This window comes from Acipenser ruthenus, chromosome 1 (assembly GCF_902713425.1).
Source record: "Acipenser ruthenus chromosome 1, fAciRut3.2 maternal haplotype, whole genome shotgun sequence".
Classification (NCBI taxonomy): Eukaryota; Metazoa; Chordata; class Actinopteri; order Acipenseriformes; family Acipenseridae; genus Acipenser; species Acipenser ruthenus.
In genome coordinates this window covers 82,772,001-82,794,910 of record NC_081189.1, presented here as the reverse complement: position 1 = coordinate 82,794,910, position 22,910 = coordinate 82,772,001, and the positions used below count along the sequence as shown (strand labels likewise).

The 22,910-nt window shown below is 41.6% G+C and overlaps 1 protein-coding gene across 1 annotated transcript in view; it reads left to right on the top strand.

Annotated features, from left to right (window-relative positions):
- The window catches only part of LOC117420696 (annexin A10-like), a 29,788-nt gene extending 13,763 nt beyond the window's left edge, over positions 1-16,025 (top strand). The window contains exons 4-11 of the mRNA XM_034034229.3: positions 416-506; positions 610-689; positions 11,955-12,008; positions 12,120-12,213; positions 13,460-13,555; positions 13,649-13,707; positions 14,393-14,515; positions 15,813-16,025. Of these exons, the coding sequence (XP_033890120.3) occupies positions 416-506; positions 610-689; positions 11,955-12,008; positions 12,120-12,213; positions 13,460-13,555; positions 13,649-13,707; positions 14,393-14,515; positions 15,813-15,881 (666 nt within the window). The 3' untranslated portion in view covers positions 15,882-16,025. The remainder of the gene's footprint in view (positions 1-415; positions 507-609; positions 690-11,954; positions 12,009-12,119; positions 12,214-13,459; positions 13,556-13,648; positions 13,708-14,392; positions 14,516-15,812) is intronic.
- The last annotated feature ends 6,885 nt before the right edge of the window (positions 16,026-22,910 follow it).

The window sequence follows — 22,910 nt, the reverse complement described above, 5'->3', positions numbered from 1 at the left end:
GAACTTTTGTCATTTTAATGTGTTATGTTTCTTTTAGTATTTCTAAATTTAGCACTATTGAGTATTTAATAGTTATAGTGACACTGCTTTCGTTAGATGGCCCCACTGGTCAAAAAGCTGCTGTTTTCAAAATCAGCAAACTAGAACATGAAAAAGTCCTCCATTCTAAAACTAATATATATAATATTTAACATTTGTTAAAATGGAGAAAATACATTCAACAAATGGCCCATATATTTGAGTTTAGATTTAGTTTAGTTTTTAACTTATACAGAATGTTATACTGTAGCATATACATTAAATATAGTATGTCCTAAAGTTTATTGCTGTTCAATTGGCCTGCTCAGTAGACATGCCTAGGCCTATTGAAAATGAATAGAGATTTCTTTTATTTGCTATTGTACTGAATTTATAGGCAGCAGGAACAGATGAGAACTGCCTCATTGATATTCTTGCCTCAAGAACAAACGAGGAGATCTATAGGATCAAAGAAGCTTACTCCTTGGGTAATAAACTCTTTAATCATTGCCACAACTTGCAACAAAATTGTTTCAAATAAATGTGCAATCATTATACATAAAGTGTAACACTATTTCTTTTGATAATTAGAGTACAATAGTGACCTTCAGCAAGACTTGTATTCTGAAACTTCGGGACACTTCAGAGACACACTGATTAATCTTGCTCAGGTATGTTATAGATTCAAGTCCTTTGTGGTTCCCTGTATTGTCTAAGGACATCGTTTAAAAATATATATTTTTTCACATTTAAAAAAAAAAAATAAATATTTATTATACCATATGTGTTCTTCATCACAATGTATTACTGCTTCTGAACTTCTGATATTTGGCATATTTTACTTTTGTGACAGTGTCTGAGCAAGGTAGAATTTCTGTATCGAGGCTGGTATAAAAATGGCAACGACAAGTTAATCGCCCCTGAAACACAAGTTTGTTAAAGATTTGCAATGGAAAATATCTAAAGCCCCTTTCACACTGGCACTCCTACCCGGGTCCTGGTTAACCAGGTCACAATCCTGTGTAGTGTGAAATCACGTACATGTGGATGTAGGTCGACACACTTTGACCCAGACTGAGCGAGACAAAATGCTTGACTGCCGTTCGAGAGCCGATGCAATAACTAACAGCCACGCCTGAGTGAAAGTTTTACTTCCACAAGGAACGTTTCTGTTTATTCTGTTTAGCAATATTTTTGTTGATTGAGACACAGCATGAGCCAGATTGCAACAGGGATGTAGAAACATTTGCTGTAATTAAAAATTTGGCTGACGGTTCAATCCAGAGAAGCTTGGATGGAAGCATCTGTAACAAGCTGCTTACAGGGCATTGATACGTGCAATGTGTATTTGCGTCTGTCACCCAGGTCAACACTGCTTTATCAAAAGCAGTGTGAAATCGCGTACCCGACCCACATGACACCGGGTCCTGCCCTGGTAGCTTCTGATCCGGGTAGATCATGCCAGTGTGAAAGGGGCTTACGTGCAAACAGGGCCAGTGCTACGCAACTTTCCACCCTAGGCAAAGCACCCTTATATCGGGCAGCAGTGTGGAGTAGTGGTTAGGGCTCTGGACTCTTGACTGGAGGGTCGTGGGTTCAATCCCAGGTGGGGGACACTGCTGCTGTTCACTTGAGCAAGGTACTTTACCTAGATTCCTCCAGTAAAAACCCAACTGTATAAATGGGTAATTGTATGTAAAAATAATGTGTAAAAAAATAATGTAATTGTATGTAAAAATAATGTGATATCTTGTAACAATTGTAAGTCTGCTAAGAAATAAATAATAAGTCGCCCTGGATAAGGGCGTCGGCTAAGAAACAATAATAATAATAATAATATATCAGTCAGGTAATGATTATTTTAGTGATTTTTTTTTTAAATCAACAGGTTTTTGATTCAGCTTGTATTTTGCAATTGCTCTATGTGCTTGTATATAACCTGGTTTCTGTTTTGATATATTGTATGGACCATGTAGAGTTTAAATTGGGTTTCCCACAGTATATGGGGTTTTGAAATGACTGTTTCATAACTTCAACGTCATCATTTTAAACTGTAATATGAAACTAAATGTACTGGTTGAAAATTAATGTTTTGGCAAAAGCATTAACGTTCCTTTGATATTGCAAATTAGCTTTTTCTTGCTTAACTATTCTACAGAAGAACACAACACTTACCTTCTACCAATTACTACCTTCCACAATACTCTCTGTCTAATTACACACACCACTGTAATTAAACTAACTTCATGCTTTTAGAATACTTGCACAAGTCCCAATAAATCTTTTTTTTTTTTTTTTTTTTAAGCCAGGGTAAGCACGTAGGCTATAAACATGAAGGCAGCAAACACAGTCTGTATGCGCAGCAAATACACAGACATGAAATACAGTACTTCCTAACTTTATCATTATTATTAATACATTTCTCAGTTGAAATTGAGATGCACAAATGGTGTATGACAGATCAATTGAATAAACCTACACACCTGTCTGTTAAATGCATTGGTGATGATGAGAGTCTGTAAACCTGAACTGTCTCAGTCTGTCCTGGTGTTATGCTAAAAATAGTGTCTTCGTAAGAAAAGTGTCACACTGGTGACACAGAGCCATCTGGTCACTCCAGTTATAACAACTTATTAAGTAAGAAGATTTGAATGTGATGACAGTAGCTTAGCTACTTCAGCTCATCTCTGGGCTCTGTTTAAACAGTATTATATGTCTATTTACAGGTTAGTAATATTGCCAGTGTTATGTGATAGGCATTTTTCAGATTTTTTATTTTTGCATCAGTTGATTTGGGAATTCAGAGATTGGAATTGAACAAATTGTATTATTATTGGTATTCACTGTCAAAATACCGTTTCACTCAGCGTGAGTTGGGGCTATGAGGATAGAGCAGACGAAGCAGAAATGAGCTGTTAGTGGGACAGTAGCGGGCAGGGAGAGCCTGGACTTAGGATAGAGGAGCGAGTTACTAGCATGGACTTAGAAGCGGGCTGAGAGGGCCCGGACTTTGAAATTAAGATAGGAAGAGATCCCTGACCGAGGAGCCGTCTTGCTCGGAGGAGAGTGCTCAGTCTCGAAGGGTGCTAGCCCGAGGATCTGAAAACACGTAAAAGGGCCCTGACTCGGCAGAGGTGCCTCTCGGGGCGATGGGAACAGTCCTGGTGTGGTTATGACCTGAAAGGAAATGACAGTAAAGGGTTCCCTGACTCATCTGGTGCTGCTCTCGGATGACGTGAGGCACAGGCCTCCGAAGCCAGGAGCAGAAAGGCGTCCTGCAGAGAACCTGTAAAACAGAGCAGATGGGTTAGTCTGGGACTCGAGCACAGAGAGCGTAAAGCAGTCCACGTTCCGAAAGGAAATAGAGCAGGGCCTCACATGGTGAGGTAAGATAAGTGCATAAGCTGTGAAAAGATAGTAAAGGATGGACCCCCAGCTCCCCGCAGAACCCCACCGTGAGACAAACAACAGTAGACGCGCCAGTGCATAACATAAAAGCCAGAAGGACATTCAAGACAAACAAGAAGAGTAGGTTAGACAAGGTTAGTATGAGATGGTTATGTGTGTACCTGCCGCTCAGTGGAGAGGAAAAACCTCTGGTGGCCCCAGCAGTCAGGTAGCCCCCACTCCGGGCATGCTAGCTATTTTCTGATGAGCTGCTGCAATGTCGGTAGAAGATGAGCAGATATATGTATCAACTGGTGAGGAAGTCCAGCGCCCCATATTTTTAATTAGGTGGAGATCTAAATGAGTGACGGGGATTGCGGCGGAAGGCCTGCTCTGCAGACGAGGGTGGTTAAATGGGATGAGAACCAGTGTCGAGATATGATTGTGCAGAGGAATCGATGAACAGCAGATCTGATGGAAGAAAGGGCTTCTTGAGGGAAATTTTGTCATGGAAGAGTAGGGGCATGCTGGAGAGTAGATTTTTGACAGCTGAATAAAGCGTCTGTGATGAAATCGGTCGGTTTTGGAGGTACGGAGCCAAATGTGGAAACAGGAAAAGGTCGCAGGAACGGATGCCTGATGCAGGGAAGCTGGAAGCTGATGTGACGGTAAACTCTGAGCATCTAAGAAAGCCGAAGAATGCTGTTAAGCACATGACTTCCATAACCAGTTCATCAAAGGAAAAAAAGTCTTTCCGGAAGGATGAGATTAAAGATTGTAAAATGTCTGTTGATATAGGTAGGCGAGAGGGTGAAGCAGATGGGGGGATGACACACTCTTGAGGATCCTTCAGAGTGTCAAACAAACTGTTGGAATGGATAGGTGAGTTGGGGAAGGACAGACATGAGGTGATGAAAGTAATGGATTCTGGAGATATGTGATTTAATGGTAGCAAGAGCCAGAATCTCTTGCATGGACGATAAAGGCTAAGATCCATTCTTGATTAAACGGGATAGGTTGGATATGGTTTTGAGCACAAAAAGTTGCAAATGTTGTCCAGCCAGTAGTGTAGGATGATTTAGTAGCAGGGGCTAGAGCCACGGCCATGTACTATCGGGCAGATTGCAGGTGGTTGGATAGTGTTGAATTCAGTTGAACAGCAGATGTCAGAGTTGTGGAGTTTGAAGAAGGGATGGGGACGCTGAAGTGACCAGTTGATGAAATCGGGATACTTTCAATTATTTGTTTTCAAGTATTAGATGAGAGAGAATAATGCTAATGGTAGAGGCTGAGTGGGAACCAGATGCAATTGCTGATGCAAGGTTGTATTCCGGGATGTCAGTAGTGGGGCGAAGTTGAAGTATCGGAAGAGGAAGCTGCTGCAGGATTAGAGGTTGAAGAGAAGGTAATAATGGCCGCTGATGTTGATGGTATGACTCTGTTTTGTCAAGTTGTTGAGCCACGCATTGATGGTTGAAATAGAGTTTGCAATGGGCTGGATGAGGTCTTTTAAATCGTTGAAAATGCTCTGATGTAGGTGGAAGATGGGACCTTCAGATGTACTGGAGATTTGCGAAGGCTGTATGTAGGGTGGATGAACAGAGAGTGATCGTGTTCAACCCCTATGGGAAGAACGGTGTGTGCTGCAGCAGTTTTGAAATCGATGTAAGATTATCCCAGTAATCATCAATTGAAAACATATACGTATATTAATAGAACGTTTTGTCTTCTACACGTCTGTGCTAGTATATTTAAGTATGTTTGTGTGGTTGTTTAACAGAGCTCAAGTGGCTACAAACCATGAAATACAACAAAACTAGTTATATTAATAGTATAATAATTTCTCAAAATATAATATGAATTTCACAAAATTTTGTTCTTTTAATTGTATATGTTAACTTAAAATTATATTCGGCTCAAGAACATTTTTCCAAGTGTTTTTTTTATGATATAACAGTTTTTTCAGACTAGCGTCACAGTCAATTTTGGTTCTTAGCCACAACGCCATGTCTGCGGGACTGCCATTTTAATTTTTTGGTCTCCCTATTTTGACTTGGCCACAAGCCCCTCTTCACATTACACATACAAAATGCTTTTCAATCAATGTGATACTGTTATGCGCTGTCTGCAGACCTGCTTGACAGAAAAACATTTTAAAAAGCTATTTAAATATTTTGAGGCAGGATTTCGAAGCCGTAACCACCTACCAATCGACAAACAAGTACATTATTGGTTAGTGCAATGTGTCAGGAAGACATACCTCTTTGAATTATTATCCTATCAGTTGTGGTTCTATAAAATATATGGGTTGGAGTAAGTGATGCGCATCAGGTTTTTTACAGGCGTCTAGTCAAAATTCTCTCCCACTGAGACAATGGCACGAGTGGCTGCTGTGAGTGTTAGAAGGCGCCAAACAGTGATAAGGGAAACAGCATTCCTTTTTTATTATTATTATTATTATTTTTAATTTAGTCGTTGCCAATTATTTTTTTATTATTTTCTCCCAATTTGGAATGGCCAATTATTTGTTACGGTCGGCTCACCGCTACCACCCCTGCGCTGACTCGGGAGGGCAAAGACGAACACACGCTGTCCTCCAAAGTGTGTGCTGTCAAGCCGACCGCTTTTTTTCACACTGCAGACTCACCATGCAGCCACCCAAGAGCTACAGCGTCGGAGGACAACGCAGCTCTCGGGCAGCTACAGGCAAGCCCGCAGGCGCCCGGCCAGACTACAGGGGTCGCTGGTGCGCGGTGAGCCGAGGACACCCTGACCGACCTAACCCCCCCCCCCCCCGGGCGATGCTCGGCCAGTTGTGCGCCGCCCCTTGGGAGCTCCCGTCCTCGATCGGCAAAGGAATAGCCTGGATTCTAACTCGCGACTCGCAGACTATATAGCGCATCCTGCACTCACGTGGAGCGCCTTTACTGGATGCGCCACTCGGGAGCCCCTACTGCATTCCTTTTTAAGCAGAATTAGATGTGTCATTATTAACAAATAAGGTGATGCATGAGATCTATACATTTGGCAGAAGAAGTAACAAGACAGAACGATATGTAACTCTTGCAGTCGATAACATCTTAAATAGTAACTAAGTCTCGATATTAGAAATGTGCAGCATGAACAGTATTTCAAATACGTGATATGCACATATATAAATAACATGATTAGTGTGTGCAGAAACTCCACTAAGAATATGTAGGATACATTTTTTACTTGCAAGCAGACGCGTGATTGGCAGCAGTGACGTAGATGGTATGACTGGTTAGACGTCACAGGGCAGCTCAGATAGTGCAGACACTCGCAGGGCTAGTAGTAGTAGCATCAATACAATTCACGGATGATCTGATTCTGAAAATATGCTAGAAGACCATTTAAATACATGAATTTGTAATATAGAAAGTAAGTTCAAACATGTGGAAGACATGACTTTGCAATTCACAGATTTGGTTTAAATTGGATTACATTTATAACATTTAAGTGCTTCATATTAATTATTTATATAGATATTCACATTACCTGCTTTTTCAGTGGCAAATGCATTAATCCATTGTTGCTGTAAAATGTTGTTGTTATTGTGACTTTTTGACCCCTAAGAAAAACTACAAAAAATACTGCATAATGGGTATGATTATAATTTGGTAATTTATGCTATAATACGTTACGTTTCTGTATATTATAAACAAAACCCATGCATTTAAAAATTACTCCTATGCATTTTTTTATATATTTATTTTTTTATTTGAATTTCAGAAATGTTTAAGTATAAACTATTGATAATAACCTATTTGGGGTTTTGTTTGTTGAAATCTAAAAAAAAAAAAAGGAGCTGGGGAGGATTGTCTGTTTGAAGTTGCTTGCAGGCTAGGAGGAAAGACAAAGCTTTGCAGTAGATGTTAAAAAGAGCTAGGCGATCACTGCCGGAGAGAATGTTGATGCCTTCGTCGAACAAAGCTTTTAAAAGTTTGGTGATGGGACAATCTTTATAATTGAGACGCAGCATAAATTGGAATATAGGAGCATCACTTTGAATGGTGCAGTGGCTGGCCTGGAGACTGGGTGGTTGCAGGACTGACTGGTGACGGAGCTGCTGTAGCCAGAGAGAGAGACCGAAGGATGAGAAGTATCTTCATAATTGCTCTAAATCATCCGAATCGGGCGAGAAGGCAAGGGGACGAAGTTTAGACATTCTAAAGAAAGCAGGTTTAAGCACGATTTGCAGTTCTGAATGTTTGCAAAAAGCAAAAACACTAGACAGAGAAGGTGTGTGTGATTGAGGTTTAAATAGGGAATTAATGATGATAGATGTTAATTAACCCTTAGCGGTCCATTTATTCAGCGTGTCTCAGGCGCGTCAGGTCCAATTTATTTTCACATGCGCAGTTTATTTTAGACACTCTGTTTAAAAGTATTTTTTTCACAGTAAAACAGGTTTAAAAAGCACTGCATATCAATAGGACACTCAGTATTGCATCTCCAGCCCCGCCCCACCCCTTATTCGCTGTATTTTTCAGATACCTCTTCATAGTCGTGCATTCTGATAAATCATCTCCTGATCACTCATTTTATCACCAAACTCCTCAGTAATTGAGGAGCCCCAGCTCCCGCCCCCCAAATCTCGCGAAAGGCTAACATAAATTCGCATAAGTTTAAATTATTACACAAACTCAATTTACTATCGATCACTCCATACCATGCGAAAGAGCGTGTTTGGATACAATTCTTCTTCAGTGCAATGCCACAGTTACCATGGTGCAAAACGTCACCGGAAGTGGTGCTTTACACATAATGAACGTTCCTTGCTTTCATTTTTAGTTTTTTTGCCACCCCCTCTAACTCTGCAGTCCTAGTGGCTGCCTAGTTTGCCTAGGCCTTCCGCCAGGCCTCAGTGCAAAGACAAAAAGTAAATTTTCAGTATGTAAGTTTAACAGCATTTACCGTAACTAGTAAGAAACTATTCAGAACATCACAATGATTTAACTGCACTTGCTGGTTTTACCGTATTGTTACGATACTGTTTCCATTGCACTTGGGCCACTTCAATTAAATTTAGTTTCATGTTGTTATTATTATTATTTGTTTATTTAGCAGACGCCTTTATCCAAGGTGACTTAGAGACTAGGGTGTGTGAACTACGTGACTGCAGAGTCACTTACAACAATGTCTCACCCAAAAGACAGAGCACAAGGAGGTTAAGTGACTTGCTCAAGGACACACTGTGAATCAGTGACTGAGCCGGGATTTGAACCGGGGATCTCCTAGTTACAAGCCCTTTTCTTTAACCACTGGACCACACAACCTCCTGTATATAAAACCAGGAATGTTGATGTATTGTTTTCCTGGATATATAAAACATATTGATGGTTGTTGGTATGCAGACCATATCCACAAAATTAATCAGCAAGTTCAAGCATAGGAACACTTTTTCTCTCATTATCATACCCCTACAATATCATCACTCTTTCAGAGATACCATTTATATTGCTTGTTGTTTTACATAAACTTATTATGTGACCATTTTTAAAAAGTAAAAGGTATTCTTAAAAGCCATTACCAGTAGACTTGACCTTGCTGCAACCAAATATTGTTGAAGAGCAGTTAATGTTAATGAGACTGTTGCCAAACGCTACCATGTTTACACAAGGATAGCAGTCTAGGCCTAGCGGTCCTGGCCTAGCAGTCCGGTTGTGTCAAGTAATATAAGTGCATGGGAGAAGCTCTGCTGCAAGACTGCAAATACCCTTCGGCCTACTGTATGCAGGGGTGCAAATTTTTATTAAAATTGGTGCTAAACTATTTTGAAAGTTTAGTACCAGAGAGCCTACTGGTGCTAAATTATCAACCCCGCCCGAATAAAGCCCCACCCCCTCCTGCTCTTCAATTAGTTGTTAGTGTTTTGTGTTACAGTAACAGAATATACTATGTATCTAATCACACCCATATTTGTAATCTGCTTTGTATTCTGTAAAATATCTGGGTATCCGGTTGAGCCTGACCCAAAAATAATTAGTGTAATTGTTTATAAAAAAGGTATACAATATCCTTGCATTACTGGTGCTTCCACATTAGGGTCTATTCATAAAAGTACTTGCCGACTGCAATTTATGAATGGGTATATATTTGTTCATGACTGAAATCTGTCTCCTTCTGATGACATCATCAGCTCTATAAACATTCACTCCGTTCTGTTGTTAGCTGTTGGTAACAAACAAATGGAATCTACTGACAGCTGCACCCATCGTGTTATTAACAGCGTGCCTGTATGATACGTGATTTATTTACTGTAGGATGCAGCACCCATCGTGTTACTAACAGTGTGCCTGTATGATAGGTGATTTATATACTGTAGGATGCAGCACCCATCGTGTTATTAACAGCGTGTCTGTATGATACGTGATTTATATACTGGAGGATGCAGCACCCATCGTGTTACTAACAGTGTGCCTGTATGATACATGATTTATATACTTGGAGGATGCAGCACCCATCGTGTTATTAACAGCGTGCCTGTATGATACGTGATTTATATACTGTAAAGACCCCGTTGAGTCCAGGTTGAAATCTAAGACCCTGAAGTAGTAAACCCATTTCTGAAGTTCTGAACAACTGAAAGCTATCACTGGATATTGTGAGATGGTGTGACTTGGACACCTCTGAATTTTTTTTTATTTTTATAAAGACACTGCAGAATAAGAACTTTGTATTTGGGTGGTGAAAATAAGCTTGACAGGTAATCGTGATGGAAGATATTGCCTCAAGCACTTACTGTCTATGTGTTAAAATCTACAAAAACTGTGTTTGATTGTGTCTCATCATTTACAACAAAGAAGTGTTATGGTCAGTATTCTGGATTTAATACACTTTACATGTTTGTTAAAGACCAATATAATTATGTTTCTCCTTTCTAAAAGAAGAAAGGCATATACAGTGCCTTGCAAAAGTATTCAGACCCCTGACCAATTCTCTCATATTACTGAATTACAAATGGTACATTGAAATTTCGTTCTGTTTGATATTTTATTTTAAAACACTGAAACTCAAAATCAATTATTGTAAGGTGACATTGGTTTTATGTTGGGAAATATTTTTAAGAAAAATAAAAAACTGAAACATCTTGCTTGCATAAGTATTCAAGCCCCACACATATAATATTTGGTACAGCCACCTTTCGCTGCAATAACAGCTTTAAGTCTTTTGGGGTAAGTATGTACCAGCTTTGCACACAGTGTCGGAGTGATTTTGGCCCATTCATCCTGGCAGATTTGCTCCAGGTTGTTCAGGTTGGTTGGATTATGCTTTTGGACCGCAATTTTCAAATAGTGCCACAGATTCTCAATGGGATTGAGATCAGGACTTTGACTGGGCCACTGTAGAACATTCACCTTTTTGTTCTTGAGCCACTCCAATGTTGCTTTGGCTTTGTGCTTGGGATCATTGTCCTGCTGAAAGGTGAACTTCCTCCCAAGCTTCAGTTTTTTAGCGGACTGAAGCAGGTTCTCTTGCAGTATTTCCTTGTATTTTGCTCCATCCATTCTTCCTTCAATTTTAACAAGATGCCCAGTCCCTGCTGATAAGAAGCATCCCCACAGCATGATGCTGCCACCATCATACTTCACTGTAGGGATGGTGTGTCTTGAGGCATGGGCAGTGTTAGGTTTGCGCCACACATAGCGCTTTGAGTTTTGGCCAAAAAGCTCTATCTTGGTCTCATCTGACCACAAAACCTTTTCCCACGTCGCAGCTGGGTACTTTTTGAGTATCGGCTTCTTTCTTGCCACCCTCCCGTACAGGCCAGTGTTATGCAGAGCTCTTGATATGGTTGACTGGTACACCATTACTCCACTCCCAGCCACTGAACTCTATAGCTCCTTCAAAGTGATTGTTGGCCTCTCTGTGGCTTCTCTCACAAGTCTCCTTGTTTGAGCGCTGAGTTTTGAGGGACGGCCTTTTCTTGGCAGTGCCTGGGTGGTGTGATGCAGCTTCCACTTCCTGATTATTGATCCAACTGTGCTCACTGGGATATCCAAACACTTGGATATTATTTTGTACCCTTTCCCCAATCTATGCATTTGTATTACTTTATCTCTAACTTCTGTAGAATGCTCTTTGGTCTTCATTTCCCTTCTGATTCACAGCCTGACCAATGATCCTTCAACAGTGGGGTTTTTATCCAGAACTTTAATGGTTCACAGGTGGAGGCCAATGGTAAGGTAATTGTGTCCTCGTTAGGGCAATTTCTTTCATCGGTGTAAACTGGGAGCTTCCACAGCACAGGGGTTGAATACTTATGCAAGCAAGATATTTCAGTTTTTTATTTTTCTTAAAAATATTTCCCAACATAAAACCAATGTCACCTTACAATAATTGATTTTGAGTTTCATTGTTTTAAAATAAAATATCAAACAGAACGAAATTTCAATGTACCATTTGTAATTCAGTAATATGAGAGAATTGGTCAGGGGTCTGAATACTTTTGCAAGGCACTGTATGTGGTAAAGGAATAAACATTTTTTACCATTGATAATTGATAAATGTGTACCTTTTTACAGGGAGTCAGAGCGCAAGGGTATGCAGATCCAGTCATGGCTGCTCAGGATGCTATGGTAACCACCAGAACATTTTAGATTACTGTACACAACAAACTAACTTCAAAGTTTAGAATTAATGTATACATGCCGCAGTAAAACCTATTGATGTTTCCTATAACATTGCAGGTTCTATGGGAGGCTTGCCAGCAGAAAACAGGGGGCCATAAAAACATGCTGCAAATGATCCTGTGTAACAAGAGCTACCAGCAGCTGTGGATGGGTAATGACAGACTAGGCCTTAAAAGAAAAAAATGCTTCTCGGGGCCTAATTACAGAGGAGGAAACTGGAAGAAATGATAAGCACATTAATGGCCTCACAATGACCTGGTCTGATTCAGATCAGGGAAAAATTAAAGAATGACTGGTATGAAACTCCCATACACCATACCATGATCTTGTAGTCTCGATGTGCCTGGTCAAGCAAAGGTCACTGTACAAAAGCACGCTATTCTATTCTAATTCTGGCCTGCTTTCCTTTTTTTTTTTTAATGGCGGTACACAGACAAGGTACCAAATAAAATAATATTAGACACATTTTGACACTGTGGTAAACCTGCATGTTGTAGTGAGGACCTGCTTAGGCATAAACCCTACTGTTGAAAATATTCACAGGTTGGAAATGTTTCATTTTATTTGTAGTCCGAGTATGTCAACATTGAATTTTACCCTCAAATTATGACAGTTAACATTCAGTAAGCTACAATTGTAAATAACTGAATTATTATAACAAAAGGTCAGCATCACTCAGATCAAACACTGCTGCTTTCCCAGCTTAAAAATGGTGCCATCTATTTAGCTCAAGGCTACAGAAATGGTTTTCCATGATTTTATCCTGTATGTTCTTTCTGCCACACAAAGACAGTCTGAGTTGTGAGAACAAAGAGCTCTTCCCATTGGTCTACCAACTTAGAGTAGCGCTTTTTTTTTATCCCTTAACCTAACATAAAAATCTAATAAAAAAAACTGTATAGATAGAATACACACACAGCTCTGTATTGAGTGAAGCAAGCTGGACTGATTTGGAAATGATAAAATATATCAAAGTGAAGGGGAACAAGACCACAGTACCAGTGAGAGTGTTTCGTAATTTAACAACAGTACTAAAGAAGAGGCTTTGGGCAGCAAGACATACAAGAGTGCTGAGCATAAAAAGTCAAACTTCTTCAAAGGACAAAGGCAGGAAGATCCACAAGGTCTGAATACATTTTTGAGGAAAAGAGTCTGTATAATAATAATAATAATAATAATAATAATAATAATAATAATAATAATAATGCAATATGTCTATTGCACTGTGAAATGTAGGTATGATGATAAAAGTTTTAAGACATAAGGCAGTTTCTAAAGTGTGATTAGACTGAAATGTATTCAGTATTTATTTTTTAAGGTAAAGGCTACAAAAATGGTCCAAATGCAAGTGGGTTGTCTAAGAAGTACATAATAGTTTGTTTCTTTTTGTTTTTAAGTTTTCCAGGAATTCCAAAGTATTTCTGGCCAGGACATTGTATGTGCTATACGTTCATGCTATGATGGGTATTTTCAAGAACTTTGTGTTGCAATCAGTAAGTGTTAAACATGAAAACTAAATACATTAAATTAATGTTGTGCTTTTATTTTCATATATAACCTGCTATCTATATTTTTTCTCACTTTAGTTCTCTGTCTCCGAGATAGATCGTCATATTTTGCATACAGACTCTACAATGCCATACACGTGAGTACCGTTTTTATTAACCGTTTTTTTTGTTCTCTTAAGTTACCTTTAGAGTGATACTGTTTCAGATTTCAAGTGTATTGCTCTACTGCAGACTGAAAGAACCAGAAGGATCTCTCCCTCCCCCTAGTGTTCTTTTATGCAGACTACAAAACAAAATCTTTTCAATAGCCAGCTTTTTTTGCAGAAAATAATAGAATCATCTTTAACAGTTTAAGTCATTAAAATGTACCACATTCTGTAGCAATAGCTTTTTTTTTTTACCAAATACTTTACATGTCTAAGACTGGAGATGATACCTATCTTAACACTTGCCTTTCCACTGACAGTTGACATGTTATTATGCCATTCTAAAAGGATCACTGAAAATGTTCAGGGCCATAATGTTTCTACTACTGTACATTGCTTTCAATTTCATTTTAAAACATGGATCCTATTGTAACGCCTAAGCTATCCACCCCTACATTCCCAATAGTGTGTTGTATTTCATAAATGCATACTGAATATGTTTGAAATGAACAAAAGTACAATTCAGTTTGAACAGTGATATTTATAACAAAGTATCAGGATACCTTTCTTTTGGTTTATCTTGATATACATGCATAACTGGATTCTACCATTCTGCTGCACAACATGAACATCCATAATTACATAAATATAAATAATCCCTGTGCTTTTAATATAGGAACTGGGCTTTCATAATAAAACTGTTATAAGGATCCTGGTTTCTAGAAGTGAAGTGGATCTCATGAACATTAGAAGGAGGTACAAGGAAAGATATGGAAAGTCCCTCTTTCATGATATAAAGGTACCCATATACAGATTTTCTCTTTTCTGTCTGCATGTTAATTTGTTGTATTTACAATACTTTGTTCAAAATATATTTTCACAACAACTTTTAATACTATTTAACATCTATTTACATTTTGTAGCATCTCTTTTGACATTTACCGTGGTTCCAAAGGTATCTGAACGAGAATCACATGATCTTCTGAATAAACTGTATTCATTTGTGGGACAGCCACACAGATATGGTCCAGAAACACAAACTTAATTCTCAATATAGTTACGCCTGTCAGATGCTGAAATGCAATGCAAATTGAAACTGAACCATTAGACTGGCAGGTTGGAATACAAACTTGCGATACTCGTGCCAGCTTGGCCACCCTTGAAATCCAACCTTCACAACTAACTAACTACAAAAAAAAAAAAAAAGATGCGTGATGGATGTAATGCAGAACAGTGTGGTATACTGACTGATTGCTTCTCTATTTAGTAGGGCTGTAGTGAATACAAGCTGTCCAAGGAACATTTCTGAGAGAGGGTCCTGTGTGCTTTAGAGTAGCATTGTGTGTGAACACTAACCACAGCCCTGATGTACACTAGGTTTTTGTTCAAGGTCCATTTTCTAGTCTAGCTATAACTAGCTCTATATTGCAGCGCACTCTTTGAATGTGCTATCTGGGATTATGACAATGAAAACAAATCCCACAGAAACTTGTGGAAAATTTACTTTAAATGTTATCTGCAATTTCCTATCCCTCATCTTTATTAGTCTTAGTCTATCAAAAACCACTTTCTGTTCATGTCAATACACATTTTGTTATTTAATTTAAAACTATTTATTTGTTGTTTGTGCTATATTTGGACTGACTTAAATAATAAAAGATTGTATTTCCAATAGAGCCAATGAATGACAACTTGAGTCTTTTAGATTGACAGAATGGAAGATATCATCACAAAACACCTATATTTATTAGCATCTTATAATTTACACCAAGCCATATGTTATTAACAGGCATTTACTATAAAAGTGAGAACAAGTGGAGTTATATGTAAAATAATCACATGAGGCCTGTTGATCCGAACAGAGGCAGATCGAAATACTGCCTTCTAAAACCATGGGAAAAAACACCAATTGGAATTCCATAGAGTTACTACTTAGATCTGCCAGACTAAAATAGACATTACTTTCTAATTGTGCATTAGCTATAACTCTGATGATGTTTGTTTCTGTTCAAATTATAAAATGAGTTAAGGTTGACAGTCATTTGGTTTTTGTTACAAAATAATGAATGCCATTCATATCCATGTCCCTCTTACAGCACTATGCCTCTGGACATTATGAAAGAGCTTTAATTGCCCTCCTTGCTGGCGATGTTGAAGACTACTAACGAAAAGGAAGCAGCTGGATAATAAGATAAATGTGTAATAAAAAAAGTTTCTGTATGCTACATTTAAACAGTTAAGCCGTTGTGACTGGTTATTTGGAAATATGCAAATAATTGAACATAATAACAATAAAATATTTCAAACTATAGAGCGTTTTATTTATTTTCATACCTCCACATATGAAGTTCCCCATATTGAACTGGAGACCCTACTGTAAGGTTCCTGCTGGAATAATGGTGGGTAGAATAATATTTCGCTGAATAAGGCGTCATTTTCGAAGAGGCCTCAGCTACAGCCACAGATAGTCAAGTACAGCAACTCACTCTATAGTACAGAACATTAACAGAGTGTATTGTCTATTATTTAGTGCCGACTCTCAAATACATTCAGATTATATATTTACTTTTTTTATAAGTTCCAATATTACTGCATAAAGTACTACCTGCAGTGTGCTTTACTTACTGTGCTTCCAACTCTATTCACTCTAATCACACAACCACAAAGCATTAGGAGGTGCGGTCAGTCTCCCAAAATCCCAAACCTTAAAGGTGCCAGCATCAGAGAGAACTAGGAAAGCAGTAAGCAATGCGAGAAAGGTTTAGAGAAAAGGGGGAGCAGTGCAAATTCTGATAAGTGCTTGATGTATTGGATGTCTGAATCTATTTAATACCACTAGTGGAGAATGTGTTGTGTGAGCTTGACTTTGACCTCCTGTCCAATATGGCTGTCAGTAAATCATCTTGATGGTTTCACTCAATTCCACTGTTACTCCAAAATGTCTGATTTCTTTTAAATTTAATTGAGTGATTTTATGTGCTGTTTAGATTTAGAGATTTATTTGTCAGATGGATTCATAATTTAATAAAACCATACTCTACTCATGCTAATTACATTCTCATGCAGTAACTTTTCCATGTCATGTTTTTGTATTCTGTTGCAGAATACCACCATCTAGTTGTTCATCTGCAGTCAAGTTGTTCGTGTTTCTTCTATTTCTGTCAATTACATATCAAGTGATAGTAAAGTGCTGGACATGTTATCAAAAATACTTGCATATCCATGCTCACAAATATTTTAAAAACACATATCTGACTATTTTAAGGTAATTCTGAAATAGCAGCCCTGATCACAAAGCTTTAATTTATGATTATGTAAGGTATGTTGTTAATAATATACTGTGGAACATTCATGAATGTTGTGATGTTGGTTTGAATATGAAGCTTCAGTTCATTTCACAAAACACTTACAGCTTTGTGACCAGAGTCCATTACTATAAAAAAAAAGAATTACTGATAACATAAAGGTTAACTAATAAATAATAATATTAAACATAACTTAACAAAGCATGCAATATACCACACCCTGAGTGTGTGTATTGCACTAATGGCTTCACAGGGTGAGCTCTGGAGAGTGTTTTATATATATATATATATATATATATATATATATATATATATATATATATATATATATATATATATACACACACAAACACACACACCCATACAGTCAGCACTCGCATACAGTGCCTATAGAAAGTATACACCCCCTTTCAAAATGTTCACCTTTTGTTGCCTTATAGCCTGGAATTAAAATGCATCAATATATATATTTTTTTATTAATCTACACATCCTACCCCAAAACTTCCAAGTGAAAAGAATATTCTAGAAATTTGTGGAAAATTAATAAAAAACAAAAACTGAAATAGCTTGGTTGGATAAGTGTCCACCCCCCTTGCAATAGCAATCCTAAATTAGCTCAGGTGTATCCAGTCGCCTTCAAAATCACACACCAAGTTAAGTGGCCTCCACCTGTATTAAATTGTTGTGATTCACAGGATTTCAGGATAAATTCAGCAGTTCCTGTAGTTTCCCTCTGCTGGATAGTGCATTTCAAAGCGAAGACTCAACCATGAGCAGCAAGGAGCTTTCAAAAGAACTCCGGGATAAAGTTGTTGAAAGGCACAGATCAGGGGATGGGTATAAAAAAATATCAAAGGCCTTGAATATCCCTTGGAGCACGGTCAAGATGATTATTTAGAAGTGGCAGGTGTATGGCACCACCAAGACCCTGCCTAGATCAGGCCGTCCCTCCAAACTGGTTGACCGAGCAAGAAGGAAACTGATCAGAGAGGCTACCAAGAGGTCAATGGCAACTTTGCAAGAGCTACAGACTTTTATGGCCAAGACTGGTCAAAGTGTGCATGTGACAACAATATCCCAAGCACTCCACAAATCTGTCCTGTATTTTACTCAAGAAAGATCACCTTGAATCCTGTTTGAAGTATGCAAAAAAAACACTCAGGAGATTCTGTAGCTATGTGGCAAAAAGTTTTGTGGTCTGACAAAACTAAAATGGAACTTTTTGGCCTAAATGCAAAGCGTTATGTTTGGCGCAAACCCAACACAGCGCATCACCCAAAGAACACCATCCCTACTGTGAAGCATGATGGTGGCAGCATCATGTTATGGGGATGTTTCTCATCGGCAGGGACTGGGGCACTTGTCAGGATAGAAGGGAAAATGAATGGAGCAAAGTACAGAGAAGTCCTTGAAGAAAACCTGCTGCCCTCTGCAAGAAAACTGAAACTGGAACGGAAGTTCACCTTTCAGCATGACAACGACCCAAAGCACACAGCCAAAGCTACACTGGAGTGGCTAAGGAACAAAAAGGTAAATGTCCTTGAGTGGCCCAGTGTGGCAGAGTGTCCTGTCCCTATTTATTATTATTTGTATTTATTTGCGGCTCGGATAAAAGCGCTGCGTCTTTTGTTATTGTTTTTTATATTTATATTTAAAAACCCCGTGAGGATGCATGACTGATCAGCTACTGATTATTTAACTAGCTGACAGTCATGCATCCTTACCAAACACGTGCAGACTGTGGCCGAGGGGTAATAAGATAATTAACAACTAGTTAACCCCTCGGCCAGAGTATAAGAACCTGCAGCTGTCCGTGCTGCAGGGTTGGGTGCAGAGAGGAGGTACGGGGAGATAGAGAGGAGAAAGAAATTAACAATTGCTAAAAAGTGCTGGATTAGCCAGCACGACACTTACTTGTTTGTCTGTCTGATTCGTTTGGCCCTTGTGCCCTTTTGTTTTGTTGTTTTGTTAAAATCATTTGTTTTGTTTATTTGATTTATTAAATACGCTGACCGCCGATGTGTTCAGCTTCACCCGCCCATCCATTTTTTTGGTTTCAGTTACTTCCTGGTCCGTGATGTCACCACACCTCACCACTGCGAGCCAGCCTGCCACATATGGTGTCCTGCATGGGACAAACAACGCCTCCAGGAGTCGACCAGGAACAGCAAAGGGAGTTTTTTTTTTGTGTTCGGTTTTTTCAAAAAGTGTTTTTTTGTGAAGGGGGAAAAAAAAAATGGGAAGAAAAAGGGGAGGAGAGAGGAATGGCCAGCTCCCACAACAGAGGGACAGTGGAAGCCAGAAGATGGATCCTGAACTCCGGCCATGGGATCTCGCATGGTGGGTACAAAGGGAGGACTCCATGGAGGAGTGGTGTACGTACTGCCATCGATATGGGCATGAGGAGGAAAGCTGCCCAGAGGTCGACCGGGACACAGATGAGGAAAGGGATGAGCCCGAAGTCCCGTTGTGTCCAGCGCCCAGAAGGGGGGAGCGCGAGCATCCTGCACCCAGAAGGGGGGAGTGCGAGCATCCAGCGCCCAGAAGGGGGGAGCGCGAGCTTCCAGCGCCCAGAAGGGGGGAGCCCGAGCGTCCAGAAGGGGGGAGCCTGTGCATCCAGCACCCAGAAGGGGGGAGCCGTGCATCCAGCGCCCAGAAGGGGGGAGCCCGTGCATCCAGCGCCCAGAAGGGGGGAGCCCGTGCATCCAGCGCCCAGAGGGAGAGAGCCCGTGCATCCAGCACCCAGAGGGGGGGGAGCCCGTGCATCCAGCGCCCAGGCCTCCAGCAGCAGAGGAAGAATACCTGCTGCCTCTGCCTCCACCACCAGGAGCTGAGCAGCAAGAGCTGCCTCTGCCTCCGCCACCTTCACCAACAGAGGGTGAATACCTGCTGGTTCCGCCTCAAGCGCTGTGGGAGGACAGCTTACCGCTCCCAGCTCCACCAGCAGAGGGTGAATGCCTGCTGGTTCTGCCTCAACTGCCGTGGGAGGACTGCTTGCCGCTCCCAGCTCCACCAGCAGAGGGTGAATACCTGCTGGTTCCGCCTCAACCGCCGTGGGAGGACTGCTTGCCACTCCCACCTCCACCAGCAAAGGGTGAATACCTGCTGGTTCCACCTCCACTGTCATAGGATGGACTGCTCCTGCCCTGCCTCGCTTCACCCAAGGATGCCGGCCTCGCTTCGCCCAAGGATTCCTGCTTCGCACCGCCCAAGGCTGCCTGTTCCGCACCGCCCAAGGATGCCTGCTCCACATCGCCTGGGGCTTCCTGTTGCTCCGTATCGCCTGGGGCTGCCTGGTGCTCCGCATTGCCTGGGGCTGCCTGTTGCTCCGCATCGCCTGGGGCTGCCTGTTTCTCCGCATCGCCTGGGGCTGCCTGTTGCTCCGCATCGCCTGGGGCTGCCTGTTGCTCCGCATCGCCTGGAGAGCCACCAGTTACAGGGTACGAGGGAGAAGTGGAGCTCCCGCTGCCGCCTCCATGGCCAGGGGCTCCCCTCCCGAGTTCGCCTCCCGAGGGTCCGCTGCTGCTGCCGTCGCCTCCCGAGGGTCCGCTGCTGCTGCCGTCGCCTCCCGAGGGTCCGCTGCTGCTGCCGTCGCCTCCCGAGGGTCCGCTGCTGCTGCCGTCGCCTCCCGAGGGTCCGCTGCGGCTGCCGTCGCCTCCCGAGGGTCCGCTGCTGCTGCCGTTGCCTGCCGAAGGTCTGCAGCTGCTGCCGTCGCCTCCCAATGGTCCTGTTTTGCCTGGGGGTCGCTACCAGTCCTGCCATGCGGCAGGAAATAGTGTGGCTGGAGCCCCATAAAGGGGAGCTGCCGGCCACGGAAAAGGGGGGGGGGGAGGTCAGGAGACCAGCTCCCCCAGCCGCACTTTCGCGGCAGGAAATACTGTGGCTGGAGCCCCATGAAGGGCAGCTGCCGGCCACGAAGAAGGGGGGGAGTTCAGAAGACCAGGTCCCCCAGCCGCACTTTCGCGGCAGGAAATACTGTGGCTGGTGCCACATGAAGGGCAGCTGCCAGCCATGAAGAAGGGGGGGAGGTCAGGAGACCAGCTCCCCCCGCAGCAATTTTGCTGCAGGAGAAAGGGTGGCCGGAGCCCCACGGAGGGGAGCTGCCGGCCATGAAGAAGGGGGGGCAGGTCTGGAGACCACCCCCAAAATTTTTCTGGCCAGAGGAGCCGGCCTGTGCATGGTCCACTGGGACGCTACAGTTGTTGGGGTGGGAGGAGGACATCCCGCCGTGGCCGCCCCCGGAGACACCTTGCTTCCCCTGTTCCTGGGCCGGGACTGCTAGCCGGGACTCTAGGGAATAAGGGGGGGAGGTAGCCGAAAAGGCCATGTGTGCTGCGCACAAGGGGGGGCATGTGTGGCGGAGTGTCCCGCCCATATTTATTATTATTTGTATTTGTTTGCGGCGCGGATAAAAGCGCTGCGTCTTTTGTTATTGTTTTTTATATTTATATTTAAAAACCCCGTGAGGATGCATGACTGATCAGCTACTGATTATTTAACTAGCTGACAGTCATGCATCCTTACCAAATGCGTGCAGACTGTGGCCGAGGGGTAATAAGATAATTAACAACTAGTTAACCCCTCGGCCAGAGTATAAGAACCTGCAGCTGTCCGTGCTGCAGGGTTGGGTGCAGAGAGGAGGTACGGGGAGATAGAGAGGAGAAAGAAATTAACAATTGCTAAAACGTGCTGGATTAGCCAGCATGACACTTACTTGTTTGTCTGTCTGATTCATTTGGCCCTTGTGCCCTTTTGTTTTGTTGTTTTGTTAAAATCATTTGTTTTGTTTATTTGATTTATTAAATACGCTGACCGCCGATGCGTTCAGCTTCACCCGCCCAGCCATTGTTTTGGTTTCAGTTACTTCCTGGTCCGTGACGTCACCACACCTCACCACTGCGAGCCATCTTGCCACACCCAGGCAGAGCCCTGACCTAAATCCAATCAAAAATTGGACGCTCCCCAAGGAACTTGACAGAGCTTGAACAGTTTTGTAAAGAAAAATGGTCAAATATTGCCAAATCTAGGTGTGCAAAGTTGGTAGAGACCTATCCCAACAGTCTCACAGCTGTAATTGCTGCCAAAGGTGCTTCCACCAAGTATTAACTCAGGGGGGTGGAGACTTATCAAATTATGATCTTTCAGTTTTGTATTTTTTATATATAATTTTTTTCTCAATAACAGTCCCCTTAACAGTGTGGAGTATGGTGTGTAGATAAGTGTAAAATTCTAGGTACACTTGCACAAAGTCAGGGATTTTGTAGGCATATAGTCAGGTGTATGATTAAACAATTATACCAAACAGGTGCTAACGATCATCAATTCAATATGTAGGTTGAAACACAATCATTAACTGAAACAGAAACAGCTGTGTAGGAGGAATAAAACTGGGTGAGGAACAGCCAAACTCAGCTAACAAGGTGAGGTTGCTGAAGACAGTTTACTGTCAAAAGTCATACACCATGGCAAGACTGAGCACAGCAACAAGACACAAGGTAGTTATACTGCATCAGCAAGGTCTCTCCCAGGCAGAAATTTCAAGGCAGACAGGGGTTTCCAGATGTGCTGTCCAAGCTCTTTTGAAGAAGCACAAAGAAACGGGCAACGCTGAGGACCGTAGACGCAGTGGTCGGCCAAGGAAACTTACTGCAGCAGATGAAAGACACATCATGCTTACTTCCCTTCGCAATCGGAAGATGTCCAGCAGTGCCATCAGCTCAGAATTGGCAGAAAACAGTGGGACCCTGGTACACCCATCTACTGTCCAGAGAAGTCTGGTCAGAAGTGGCCTTCATGGAAGACTTGCGGCCAAAAAGCCATACCTCCGACGTGGAAACAAGGCCAAGCGACTCAACTATGCACGAAAACACAGGAACTGGGGTGCAGAA